Source organism: Canis lupus, chromosome 1, assembly GCF_048164855.1.
Source record: "Canis lupus baileyi chromosome 1, mCanLup2.hap1, whole genome shotgun sequence".
Classification (NCBI taxonomy): domain Eukaryota; kingdom Metazoa; phylum Chordata; class Mammalia; order Carnivora; family Canidae; genus Canis; species Canis lupus.
Genome location: NC_132838.1, coordinates 71,164,261 through 71,179,090, shown reverse-complemented (window position 1 = coordinate 71,179,090; position 14,830 = coordinate 71,164,261). Strand labels below are relative to the sequence as shown.

General features: G+C 38.2%; 1 protein-coding gene across 19 annotated transcripts in view; it reads right to left on the bottom strand.

The window, feature by feature from the left end:
• The window catches only part of CDC14B (cell division cycle 14B), a 102,644-nt gene that overhangs the window by 81,914 nt on the left and 5,900 nt on the right, over positions 1-14,830 (bottom strand). For 13 of the 19 annotated variants that reach the window (XR_012034925.1, XM_072834219.1, XM_072834192.1 and 10 more), the window contains exon 2: positions 12,867-12,893. The exons of 5 other annotated variants lie outside the window; for them this stretch is intronic. Coding sequence is in view for 12 of the 14 variants with exons in the window: in XM_072834219.1 (XP_072690320.1) it covers positions 12,867-12,893 (27 nt within the window). In the remaining 2 variants the exon portion in view is untranslated. Of the gene's footprint in view, positions 1-6,629; positions 8,192-12,866; positions 12,894-14,830 lie in introns of those variants that run through there. One more of the 19 variants, XM_072834285.1, reaches the window with a different exon arrangement.

Genomic DNA, 14,830 nt, shown 5'->3' with positions numbered 1-14,830 from the left:
CCTGGGCTGAAGGCGGCGCTAAACTGCTGAGGCACCCAGACTGCCCAGGCAGAAAAAATATTTTAAAAAATAATGGCTGAAAACTTTTTAAATCAATGAACTCTATAAACCCACAGATCCAAATTCAATGAATCCTAAGCACAAGAAACAAAAAGCTACACTGTAAGCAAATTGCCCAAAAGCAGTGATAAGGAGAAAATCTTGAAGCAGCCAAAGAGAAAAGTACATAATACTCAGAGAAACAAAGAAAAGGATATCAGATTTCTTGTTGGAACCAATTTAAATGATAACACACACACACACACACACAAAATGATAACACAAGACAGCAACATCTTCAAAGTACTGAAATTAAAAAGAAAATGCCGACCTTGAAATCTATACTAAGCAAAAATCTATCAAAAATGAAGACATAATGAAGATATTTTTAGATATTCAAAAGATGAAAGAGTTCATCACTAGCAGACCTGCACTAAATAATGTTACCAAAAAAAAAAAAAAAAAAATTCCTTCAGGCAGAATGCACGAGAACAATAGCTTAAGGGCCAAGACAGGAGAAATAGAAACACATAGGAAGCCTTAAGAGAAAAGATCATCAGGTTCACCTATAAACTTAGCATGGTAAGCACACATTACCACCACAACTGTAAGGAAATTAAAAAGTAAATGACAAATAGAAAATTCATTTGTAAATCCTAACACAAAATAACTTCCCTAATGTTTTTTTTTTCTAATGTTTAAAGAGCCTAAAGCAATGCATATAAATTGGAAATAGCAAACAGCCAATAAATAAATGGATGAAGAATATTTATGCCCAGTTTTTGGAAATTCAGCCTGTGCTCATTAATGAAAAACTACATTGAGACTATAATTTTCCACCTCTCAGAGTGGCAAAAATCCAAAAATTTGGTAACCCACTCTGTTGGTGAACTTTTAAACAAGTTCTCTTATACACTGAAGGTGGGATTATAAATGGGTATAGCTTCTACCAAAATTACAAATGGATATACCTCTAACTCAGCAATTCACTTTGAAAAGTCCTTTCTATACACATCTGTTCATATGACATATGTAACAGGCTATTCAAAACAGCATTATTTTTTATAGCTAAAGACTGAAAGCAATCCTAAGGAGTATGAATAAGGGCTTAAAGACCTTACATGCATTATAAAGTGAAAATCTGTGCATCTATAAATATGAATGAGAAAGTCTCTACGAAATAAAATTGAAAGATCTCCAAGATATATCACATTCCATCAATTCTAAGATGTATATTTTTTCACATTTGAAAATCTCTGAAATTATTCTGTAGCTTAAGATCTGTGACTTAGGTTATAATTGGCAGCATGTCTCCTTTCTTTGAAGTACTTAATATATTCTCTTGTGTTTTAGAATCACTGACATGTGGTGTCAGTAGAGACCAGCAAGGTGCAGAACCATGTGTAGAATATGCTTTTAGTTCAAAAACAATCTATTAAATGCAATATAGTATTCTGGCTTGTAGCCTGGAACAGAAAAAAAAAAAAAAAAAGTTTATGTGGGGAAATCCAAATAAAGTCTGGAGTTTAGTGAATAGTTCACATCAATGGTGATTTCTTGGTGTTGACAAATGTCCTGGGGTAATGAAAAGTAGCATCAGGGAAATGGGGAAGGCATATACAGGAGCCTTCTAAAATCTTAAATTATTCCACCATAAAAAAGTTTGTTGAAATAGTAATTTTTAAAATGATCTATTTTTTTGCATTTTTAAAAACTCAAGGCAAACCTAACAAACTAAAACCTCTGGGGAAAGGCAGGGTGAGGAGAAGTAGACAAATATAGACCGAGAGAGAGGAGCCACAGAGAGGGGCCAGTGGAAGACTGCTCACTTTATACTGTGTCAGAACCATGTAACTGTATTTACCTATCCAAGTATCAAGTTTAAAAATTATAAGGGGCACCTGGGTGGCTCAGTGGGTTAAGCATCTGCCTTCAGCTCAGGTCGTGATCCCAGGGTCCTGGAATCAGGTGGACATCAGGCTCCCGGCTCAGTGGGGAGTCTGCTTCTCCCTCCTTCTGCTCTTGTGCATGTGTGCACTCACTCTTTCTCTCTCCTTCCCTCTATCTCTCCCCCTCTCTCAGATAAATAAAATCTAAAAAAAAAAAAAAAATTTGAAAACAGAAGTACCACATTACTGGCTATCTACCTAAAGAATATAAAACACTAAGTCAAAGGGATATATGCACCCCTGTGTTTACTGCAGCAAAATCTACAACAGCCAAATGATGGAAGCAGCCTAAGTGTCCACTGACTGATGAACAGATAAAGAATATATGATATGTGAATGATGGAATAATATTACTCAGCCACAAAAAAGAATGAAATCTTGCCATTTGCAACAACATGGATGGATCTAGAGTATAAGGCTAAGCAAAATAAGTCAGAGAAAAACAAACACCATATTTTACTCATATGCGGAATTTAGGAAACCAAACAAACTAAGAGAAAAAAAGATACAAACCAAGAAACTGACTCTTAACTATAGAGAACAAACAGGTGGTTACCAGAGGGGAGATGGCGGGGGTGCAGAGAAGGGGGCAAAATAGGTGAAGGAGGTTGAGAGTATACTTATGCTTTTAGGTTTTTTTAAACATTTTTTTCATTAGGCTACACACCCAACAATGGCCTTGAACTCACAACCACACAATCTAACGCTGCGTGTTCTACCCACTGAGCCAGCCGAGCACCCCAAGAGTACAGCTCTGAGTAATATATGAAACTGTTCAATCACTGTATTGTACACCTGAAACTAGTAGAACACTGCATGTTAACTCTACTGGAATTAAAATTTTTAAAAATACATATGTATTTACCTGATTTTAATAAAGTAACAGGGACAAGAAAAAAATAAAAATAAAAACTATAGAGTGCCTGGGTGGCTCAGTGGGTTAAGCATCTGCCTTTGGCTCAGGTCATGAGCCCAGGGTCCTGGGATCCAGTCCTGAGTCAGGCTCCTTACTCAGTGGGGAGTTCTCTCCATCCCCTGCCCCTCTGCCTGCTCGTGCATGCATGCTCACTCTCTCTCTCTCAATAATTAAAATCTGAAAAATAAAAAAATTAAAATAAAATAAAAACCATAAGAAGGTACTATATGAGGGGCAGAGAGGATAAAGAGGTTATTCTAAATAGAGCTTATATTTACAACCTAGAGGCCATGACAAGAATCCATGACTTGGCTGTGGAAGGTCTACAATCTAAAATTCTCCACCCATTGGGGGGATCCCTGGGTGGCGCAGCGGTTTGGCGCCTGCCTTTGGCCCAGGGCGCGATCCTGGAGACCCAGGATCGAATCCCACATCAGGCTTCCGGTGCATGGAGCCTGCTTCTCCCTCTGCCTGTGTCTCTGCCTCTCTCTCTCTGTAACTATCATAAGTAAATAAAAATTAAAAAAAAAAAATTCTCCACCCAATTTTATGTAAATGAATTCATGGACATTTTCCTCAGTAGAGGGACATATATCCATCCGTACACTAGAATAATATGCATCCATATATATCTCTAAATATACATTTAGACACATATTTATGACAATGAAAGATTCCAGTATACTATATCAAGTAGAAAAAAGTAACAAAAAGTATTTATAGTGTTTATTTTGTTAATGTAAAAACATCTCTTTATAGAGATGTCTATGTATATAAATATGCACTGAACAATCTAAAAGGCTAAATGTGGTAACCATTAATGCTGTTCCTCACCAAATATTTCTGGCTTGCTGCCTAACAGACACATTCCTGCTCCTCTGTGGTTGGGTGGGAACTTGTGATTAATTCTGGCCACAGAGTTATGAGTGGAAACAACCATTAATTATGGATTCAAGACCCTCCACAGGCACTTTTTCCTCTAACATAGGCACCAACAATATCAGAGATGATTGTTGCTCATAGGCCTAAGTCCCCAAGCAATTACAATAAGCAGAAGCCCCTGCTGACCCACAGTGGATTTGAAAGAGATTTAAATTTTTGTTTTAACCTGCTGTGATTAAGGAGGGGGAGGGAGGGTTGTCATTATAGTAAAACCAAGTCTAAACTAACTGATAAAGAGAAAACATCCTTGCAAGTAGGATCTCTGACGATTTCTGTGTCATCTTTTTAAAAAAAAAAAAAACAGCACCTCAGAACTCTAACACTGATTTCCCCTCAGGTCATGGTCTCAGGGTCCTGGGATAGAGCCCCAAGTAGGGCTCTGTGCTTAGTGGGTTATCCTGCTTAGGAGTCTCTCTCAACCTCTCCTTCTGCCCCTCCCCCTACTCACTCTCGGGCATGTGTGCTCTCTCCCTCTCTCTCTAAAATAAATACATAAATCTTTTTTAAAAAAATAAAAATAGGGCAGCCTGGGTGGCTCAGCAGTTTAGCGATGCCTTCAGCCCAGGGCGTGATTCTGGAGACCAAGGACTGAGTCCCACGTCGGGCTTCCTGCATGGAGCCTGCTTCTCCCTCTGCCTGTGTCTCTGCCTCTCTCTCTCTCTCTCTGTCTCTCATGAATAAATAAATAAAATCTTAAAAAAATAAAAAATAAATAAAAATAATAAAAATAATGAGCACTTGTATCTTAGAAACTTTATTTTGGGATAGAAGAGAGGCACAGGTCTTAGCATGGGCCATAGCATCAAGCAGACACTGACTACTCAGAGATTATTATCAGCATATCTCAATCTAGAGCAAGCTGAAAGCATCCTCATTAGGATCCTTCAGCTTTCTTTGTTTCATTCCATGCTCACTGAGCAATCTAACAGTAGTGAAAAAAGAACAGAATCATGAGAATAAACTGCTGTATTTTGCATGAGAGGATACAAACATGCATACATCTGTACACACATATATATGTTTGTGAATACACAGAAAATCTCTGTAAGACATAGAAAAGGTTATGTCCATTCATTCTGAAAAGAGAAGATAAGTAGGTGACAAAGAAAAGTGAGAGCTTACTCTGTGCCATTTATTCTTTTATTTTTTTTTAAGATTTTATTTATTTATTCATGAGAGACACAGAGAGAGAGGCAGAGACGCAGGCAGAGGGAGAAGCATAAGCACATTCCCTGCAGGGAGCCCGTGGGACTCGATCCCAGGACCCCAGGATCACGACTTGAGCCAAAGGCAGATGCTCAACCACTAAGCCACCCCGGTATCCCTGTATCTTTATTTTTTAAGGATTTTATTTTATTTTATTTTATTTTTTATTTATTTATGATAATCACAGAGACAGAGAGAGAGAGAGAGAGGCAGAGACACAGGCAGAGGGAGAAGCAGGCTCCATGCACCGGGAGCCCGATGTGGGACTCGATCCCGGGTCTCCAGGATCGCGCCCTGGGCCAAAGGCAGGCACTAAACCGCTGCGCCACCCAGGGATCCCCTAAGGATTTTATTTTTAAGTAATCTCTATAGCCCATGTAGGGCTCAAACTCATGACCCTGCGATTGAGTCACATGTTCCACTGAGTCAGCCAGGTACCCCTGTTTTATAACTTTAAGTTCTGAATTAAGCACATGCACTATCTATTTTAAAAAGATAAAAGAAAAGCTTTAAGAAAAACACAAGCAACTCTAAGTGAAGAGATAGAGTGTTATTTAGTGGGTCATATTTCAAAAATATAGAAAGCCTACTAAAGCGGCTTGCATGGACCAATGATGAATGCATCATGAACCCAGAATCATAAAAGCACCTCAATAGCATGGAACATGATTAAAGGGCAAGAAAGATGACGAGTACTACTTTCTCAAATAAGTTCTAGGAACTGCCAACTGATATTCAAGAAAACGAAGAAAAATTATTTCCACTGCTTCAAGGCTTTTATTACTGAATCTCGATCCCATTTGAAAGCTTCAGCATTGTTAGCAATATGACTTATTTTTTCTCCTCCATTAAGAACAACAGACTGGGGGATCCCTGGGTGGCCAGGAGTTTAGCGCCTGCCTTTGGCCCAGGGCACCGTCCTGGAGTCCCAGGATCGAGGTCCGCGTCAGGCTCCCGGCATAGAGCCTGCTTCTCCCTCTGCCTGTGTCTCTGCCTCCCCCACACCCCCTCGGTATGTCTATCATGAATAAATAAATAAAATCTTAAAAAAAAAAAGAACAACAGACTGAATTGTTGTTTCCAAAGAAAAATCAAAAGGTATTGAACAAGGCTTTAATAATATGGGAAAAGTGAGCACCTGGATGGCTCAGTCTGTTAAGCAACTTGATTTCTGCTCAGGTCACGACCTCAGGGTCTGTAGACAGCATCACCTGGGTGGCATGGAGCCTGCTTAATATTCTCGCTGTCCCTGCTTGTGTGCCCCTCTCTCAATTTCTCTCTTTCTCTCAAGGAAAAAAAAAGACCACAATAAACCTCCCATACATATATTACTTTAATTAATTAGTAAATAAATAAAAATGGGGAAAGAATCTCAAAAGGTAGGAAAAGAACACTTACACCATATATAGTAAACTGTAATTTCTCTAATTTATATCTGTGTAATATTTTGTACACATGATACACAAGTTACCAACTCTTGAACAATTAAATTAGTATATACTTATTCATCTTGAAATTCCCAAAAGAACCTAATACTTGTTATCTGGCCTTATTAGAAATAAATGACATAGGGGCACCTGCTGGCTCAGCTGGAAGAGCATGTGACTCTTGATCTTGGTTGGGGTCATGAGTTCAAGCCCCAAGTTAGGTGTAGAAATTACTTAAATAAATGGAAACTTTAAAAAAAAATAAATAAATAAATGACATAAGGTAGTTGACTCCACATTTTTACACAAACTTCATTTAGCTGGGGATGAGGAGTTTCTGGAAACGGAACTGCACAGAAACTGCAGAGTCTCCATGGAGATTCAGTCCTGGCATTCTACATTGGCAACGGCTCAGCTCTTCCAGCTACTTCACATTCACTGAAGTCAGAACTGTCTCTGGCCATAATTCTTCTAGGTGCTAATCACACAGTTGTTAGTCAAACATCCAAACTACAGTGTTTGTAAAGCCTTTCGTTAAAAAAAAAAAAAAAAAAAATCACAACTTCTAATCATCCTTAATTGCGGGCTGATCTTTACCTAGTTTCCTTAAACAATTCCTTCCAAAGGTCTCTAAGCTTACATTTTAAACATCCAGCTCTCCCACTGCTTCTAACAAACCCACCCTGTCCCATGCATATGGTTTCTCAACATTTGATATCAAAAATATCCCATATCCCACCAGGACACAACAGAGTGACAATAATGTACTCAACTCAGGATAATAGGTGAGAACTAGCCAAGAACTTAAAAAATAGCACGAGGAGCACACAGAAAAATATTAACAACACCCTAACTGCCTCTGGAGGCACACTGTAAGAGTTCTTACCAGCAGCACTTTCCAATTGCACCAACATCTCTTTGAGGGCTTTCTCTAGACAACAGGCCCTATTTTGGCCATCCTCACAGCACTTCAAAACTATCACTCACTCAGCCTTAAGTTCCTGATTAAAAAATATCCCAAGCCCCCTCAATCCTCATTCGTTCTATACGTACTGCTGTCAGATTTCCCCTATGGGATCAAACTCCAGTTAGCACAGAAGTAACCTGCCTCATAATCAGCATCCTTTCTCACTCATAACCCTCTCACGTCCCCACTCCCCTTGGAGAGTTTTCTGGGATCCTATCCCAAAGAAAGGACTTCGTTGGAATCCTTGATTCAGTCTGTGCTGGGGAAGCCAAAACAAGACAATGGCCACAGTCTTATATGCCTATATATTATATATGCATATATATTCTTATATATGCCTATATATTCTTAGTAAAATTATTCTGAAAACAATCTAATTACAAAAAAACAGCATTGCACAGGGTTATGTTAAATGAGGTGTGTAATAGGTACACAAAAAAATTGACATTATTTAAAAATTACTTTTGGGGCATAAAACAACAAAACTTAGTAATCCTATTCATAAATATAATAAGAATAACATTTGTTTTCTGACCACTTTAAAATAAAGCCCTTGGGATCCCTGGGTGGCTCAGCAGTTTGATGCCTGCCTTCGGCCTGGGGCATGATCCTGGAGTCCCACATCGGTCTCCCTGCATGGAGCCTGCTTCTCCCTTTGCCTGTGTCTCTGCCTCTGTCTCTCTCTGTCTCTCAAAAATAAATAGATAAAATCTTTAAAAGATAAAAATAAAAATAAATAAATAAAAATAAAGCCCTTAATCCAAAGCTTTTATTTGGGAAAAAAAAAATGCTTATTGCTTAGCCTTCAAAAAACCCCAACACTGTTATTTTGGAAATTCCTAAAAGTATCACATTACCAAAAGAAAAAAGACTCCTCCTCTTTTGGAGGAAATTCCCATTACTGGTGGGAATGTAAATTGGTGTAGCCCCTGCAGAAAACAGTATGGACGTTCCTCAAAAAATTAAAAATAGGGGATCCCTGGGTGGCTCAGCGGTTTGGCGCCTGCTTTTGGCCCACGGCATGATTCTGAAGTCCCGGGATCAGGTCCCGCATCAGGCTCCCTGCATAGAGCCTGCTTCTCCCTCTGCCTGTGTCTCTGCCTCTAACTCTTTCTGCGTCTCTCATAAATAAATAAATAAAATCTTTTTTAAAAAAATAGAATATATGATCCAGCAATTCCAATACTGGATATGTACCCAAAGAAAATGAAAATACGAGTTTGAAAAGATATATGCACCTCTATGTTTATTGTAGCATTATTTACAATAGCAAAGATATGGAAGCAACCTGCACATCCATCATCCATAGACAAAGAAATAAGGAAGATGTGGTGTGGGTGTGTGTGTAAAAATATATGCATGTACATACAGTGGAATATTACACAGCCATAAAAAAGAGAGGGGATTCCTGGGTGGCTCAGCAGTTTAGTGCCTGCCCTCGACCCAGGGCGTGATCCTGGAATCCTGGGATTGAGTCCCGCATCAGGCTCCCTGCATGGAGCCTGCTTCTCCCTCTGCCCCCCCTCCAACCCCCATCTCTTATGAATAAATAAAATCTTTAAATAATAATAAAAAAAAAAAAGAAATGAGAGTGCCATTTGGTACAATGTTGATGGACCTAGAGGGCACTATGCTAAGTGAAACAAGTCAGACTGAGAAAGACAAATACTATATGATTTCACTCATAAGTGGAATCTGAAAAACAAAATGAATAAACAAACACAAAGCAGAATTAGACCTGTAAATACTGAGAACAACTGTGATGGTTGCCAGAGGGGAAATGGGGAGGGAGGTAGGTGGATGGGCAAAATGTGTGAAGGTGAGTGTGAGATACAGGTTCCAGAACAATAAACAAGTCACAGGGATGAAAGGTACGTCACAGGGAATACAATCAATGGTACTGTACAGCCTCGTATGATGACAGATGGTGGCAACCCTTGTGGTGAATATAGCACAAGGCAGAGAACTGTTGAATCACTGCATGTGTCCTGCACATCAAACAGATGTAACATTGTGGGTCAACTATACTTCAAGTAAAAAAGAAAGAAAAAATTAAAAAGAAAAAGAAAAACATTCCTTTGCCGTTGTACTTAGAAATGGTTGTCTTCTGAATCTATACATTTAACCCCTAAACATTGATTTGACCAAAATAACCTGAATAGGTTCTAATAGATAAAGGATGCTTTCTTCAAGGTTTATGTTCCTTTTCCTGGAGATTACATTAAAGTATTTTTTCATTTTGGAGCAGAGTTATTATTCAATTTAGGTTAACTACCAAGTCTTGATTCTCGTTACTGGCAGAATGTAAGAGCGCTGGGAGACAAGTCCAGGGGATACAAAAAGGATATACCCAAGATATCCAGGGAGTAGAGTCTATCCCCAAACCCAGCAATCACCAATCCCAGACAACTGCCACCACAGTAGGGACAATGGTGCTGTCAGCAGGAAAGAAAAAGCAAACTGGTGTCACCGTGATCAAGAATGGTTCCTGCTGGTTCTAGAGGGGGAGAAGGGAATCAAACAAACCTCAAGGCTCCTTTCACATTCATTCAGAGACATCCCTCTTTGAGCATCAGTAACATTCATTGATAAGCCCCTCTATGCGACAGATTTAAGAGATGTATTACCCTGTTCTACAGGCTCCTATCACTTCCCAGAGATCTGGGTCAAGTGTGAAATCTGTTACAGCTCTTGCAGCAGCCACTGCAAGGATGACACCATAAAATGCACTCACATATATCCTCAGTAAATTTGTGCTTCAAGCTCTTTCAGTCACATTTTAAAATTAGAATATATTAATAGTTGTTAAAATCCCAACCTCGATTGTATTTGCTAGCTAAATCCTAAGCTCTTATTTGACAGTTTATCGTCAAAAAGGAAATAAATCCATGTTAAGATGATTCAGTTTCATGTATAAAGTGCATCCAACAAGCTATCTAATGACAGTATTACAATAAAAAAATTCCAAGAGCAGACTGAGAACAGCTCCGAAAAATGTAAAACCGTAACATTAATTCTGTTATACATTCACGTCAAAGCAGTTCTTCCTCAGCACCTATAAAAGAATGTGAAAGTCAGAATGTTTTTCCAGTTCTTAGTTCAAGTCACACACACCAAATCTAGTTCTTAAAATACTTGGCAATTTTCGTCTTTAGTGCCTTCAATTCAAGAAACAATACTCAGCTTAAAAGGTGCTCTGTAATTACTTCTTACCAATAAATAATGTATTTTCAAAAATAAACAGGGTGGGATGTCTGGGTGGCTCAGCGGTTGAGAGTCTGCCTTCAGCTCAGGGCATGACTCTGAGGTCCTGGGATCAAGTCCTACATCGGGCTCCCCATGACGCACCTGTGTCTCCCTCTGCTTGTGTCTCTGCCTCTCCGTGTCTTTCATGAGTGAATAAGTAAAATATTTAAAAAATTTTTTTTAAATAAATAATAAACAAACAGGGTATCTCATTTTAAATTCTATTGTCTGGGATGCTCCTGAGATTCAAATTAGAGATACAGAATTAACTGGAATGGAGACCTTTTACTTGAGCTGTGTTTTATTTTTATTTTTTTTTAAGATTTTATTTATTTATTCATGAGAAATACACAGAGAGAGAGAGGCAGAAACACAGGCAGAGAGAGAAGCAGGCTCCATGCAGGGAGCCTGATGTGGGACTTGATCCAGGGTCTTCAGGATCATGCCCTGGGCTGGAGGCGGTGCTAAACCGCTGAGCCACCCGGGCTGCCCTGAGCTGTGTTTTAATAGAAATAGGTATATTATTAACCATAGGCATTTATATATAGTATATATATAGTATTCATATATATAGTACATTCATATATAGATATGATTCATTATATATCACAATTAAGCTTTTTCCCCTCTTCTCTTTTAAGGCTTAAAACACAAACCTACACCCACAGCCCCCAGTCCCATGAGAAAGACACCTTAAGACAGATCGTTTTCATCACACACTGGAAAAAATAATTCACTTTGTGTAGGAATTATGGAGTGACATTTCCATCAAAGAATTCTCTCAAACTGACATTGTGTAAATGAAGAGAGCAAAACTACATAATGACTGATTCCTTCATTACCTGTCTTCACTGAGATGATGATTTAATAGTCTCATTCTTTCAGGGATATTGCTATAAATCTTCACATCTCCTCCTCCCTTCCTCAATAATACCTGGCTCAATCCCTTGTTCAACATAGTTGCTCAATAAATATTTGTTACATGGATACACTAATTAATTCCATAACACAATTCATACAACTACAAATGAGCATAAATGAGCAAAATGCAGAGAATGACTCAGCTGAGATGGTCCTAAAATTAAGGGCTTTGCAGAATTCAGAATCTGTAATGATATTATAGCATTATGGATTGGGTATAAAAAGATCAATGTCATAAACTGCAGTGCCAAGAAAGTAATTTTACTTTCAAATTAGAACTTGAAGGAACAACAAATACCATCCACATTGGGAACAAGATGTTTTTCTTTTGTGAAAAGTACACTGCTGCCCAAATTTTAATAGTATAAAAGTGAACTACCTGAGAAATGAAGTAATGTATGATATTACACAATTAGAATGAATTTACCCAGCCTAGCTTCCGTAGCTTTTCAGACTCAAAGACAATGGGACCAAATCTTTGAACTGACTGGTGAATTCTAAGAGAACTGCTCCTCTAGAATGTAAATGATACTAGGAATTAAAGGAGCTGAATAAAAGACCAAGAGGATAAAGGCAGAAATTTTTTAAATTAGAAATATTATACATATGGAGCCATTTGGATTTGTTCTTTTCATAACTGGCCTTATTTGAGGTACTTGAAAATGAAATGGAATCAGAATACTTTTAATTTTTAATAGAATATGAGAGAGCTTCCCCATTCCCAAAGTTTAAGTTGGCATTTCATGAGATTTGCCTCTTGCCAAAAATAATAAATAAGATATAAGTCTGTCCATTAAGCAAAGAAATGCCTAGAAAGAACTAAGTGCCCTCACAAAAGATAATTAAAAAGTCAAGAATAGTTGTTTTGTTATAACAACTCATTCTAAGCATCCTTTCAGCAAGAATCTACAAAAGTGAGATTCAATTATAACAGAAAAAGTTTCGTATTACCAAAAATATCTGCTATCGAAAACATAACATTAATAATTAACCAATAAAGTATCACAGAAACTACTGTCAGCATTATCTATACACAGAAACCAACAAAACTGTTCATATAAAGACAAATTTCAACTTAAGTCATAAACATACAAAGGATACTCTACAGTTATAGAAAACTGAATCTGCTACCCAAGACTAAGTTTAAGACAAGCAAACAGGAAGGGACGGAACCAAGAATGACAACTAACATTAAATCTACAGTTTTAAAATCATCAGAAAGCACTGCAAAGTAGAGTCAATGGTCTGAATACCTTTGTTGGAGCAGTATCCATGAAAAGCTATAGAAAAAAGAGAAAGAGAGAGAAGGGCGTAAAACTTTCATATAAACTAGAGAATCCAGATGAGACGCACACATTCCAGTTAAATACCCTTGTATTTAGGAAATTAAAATTAATTTTATTTTAGAAAATGTTTTCTAAAGTAATCCCTAATACAGTGGTCAGCTCTTCTAGAAAGGGACTAACCTCAGAAGCTAAAACCCAAATAACGTAAAGAAATGATACTTGAAGGTCAGTTGGCTCCTACCCACACAGCCTCTGCATCTCTGTCTCCATCTGTGCACTTTGCCCAGCACCCCCGCACCCACTTACCTCACTCAGAAAGGTGCCTGTCCTAAGCGAGGGACAGCTCTGAAGTGTTTGAAATCAGTCTATCCAGGCTTTTCATCCAACTTACAGATAATTATGTAAAAGTAACTCTAATGTGAAGGACCTTAAAGGATTTACTAAGATTAAAAATAATACTCTGTGGCTAGTATGGGAAGGAAAATAAAATACTGGCTACTAGAATTTTGTTTTCAGTTTAATTACAGGAAAAGATTTAAAGATATAATTTCTTATCAAATCTAATTACCACCCTTGCCAAATACATTGGGTCTCCATGCCCCCTGAAAGGCCCACTGAAGGGCAATTTTGTTTTATTCAAAATAACAACAGAAAAATGTCCTGTCTGCCTATAATATAGACACCGCGCTGTGAAATACTTTTAAAACGATGTTCTAGGGCACAGTCATGCTTTAAATTAACCATTCTGAAAAGTTTATATTCTCTCAGTAAAGAATTTAATGTATTTGTTTTATTTTCTATAACTCTCTACCTGAAGCTCTCCCATGAGGCCTCTTCATCTTTACAAAGACCCTCCCCCCAAAGGTTCGCTGCAATTTATAAGGCAATATACAATCTCTTCAGTGTAATAAAAATACATAACAGCCTCAAAAAGAAGAAATAGCTTTGCTTTATTCTTCCTCTTACAAGGAATCTCTAAAGAGAAATGGTAACATTTTTCCCAAGGCAGAAAAGATTGTCAAGGCAGTGCCAAATCTCTTCCACTGCTCTGACAAATACCAAGCCAGCCTCATCTGGAGCTCTTCTGCCCTGAAGATCACTCTTAGAAGCAGAGAAAGGAACACACTGCATTTTCACTGTGCTGATTCACTGGACCTTTGGAGTATTTACACGTATGGGGGAAATGTTTGCTTCTGAGCTTGAAGTCTTTCCAACCGTGATGACGGTCTCAGTCTGCCTTTGCAATCCAGGCCCAGTCCTGGCATACTTCTCATACTTAGAAACCGTTTATGGAGCCCTGGCTGTCAAGGAGGCACCAAGCCAGGCACTTCGCATGCATCTGCATCACTTCTTCCTCCCAACAACACTGTGCACTTTTTACTTTCAAACAGAGGAGAGAATAGAGGCTCCGAAAGGTTATTAATAATCCAGCTGTGTTCAATCCGCTTAAGGGCAGACACTAGCTGTGTCTCTGCTGTCCTCATACCTAACCACTAGAACTAACTCTCTGAATACCCTCTGAACAAAGTTTTTCTTCCCCAAAGATTTCAACCATGATGTAGTTTCTCTCTATGCTAGTTATTCCTCAGACCCTCCAAGTTTCATTTTCTCAACACAAGACAAACTCTAAGAGACCAGGGATTATCACCAGCAGTGACCTATTTTTACCACCTAAGGAAGGAAAAAACAAAACAAAACAAAACAAAACAAAACAAACCTGGCAGAGTAGTTATTCATTATACATGTGGTTGAATGAATGAAATATCCAGAAAAACTGGGCTGTGATGACAGCCAATTTGGAAAACAGCATGAGCATAGGAGGACGTGAATTGTGTATATAGTTTGCTCATATTTCCAAATTCACTAGGTAATTCTCTAAATTTAACTTTGCAGATACCACTTATGGAGCATCTAGTAGGACATCACCTACA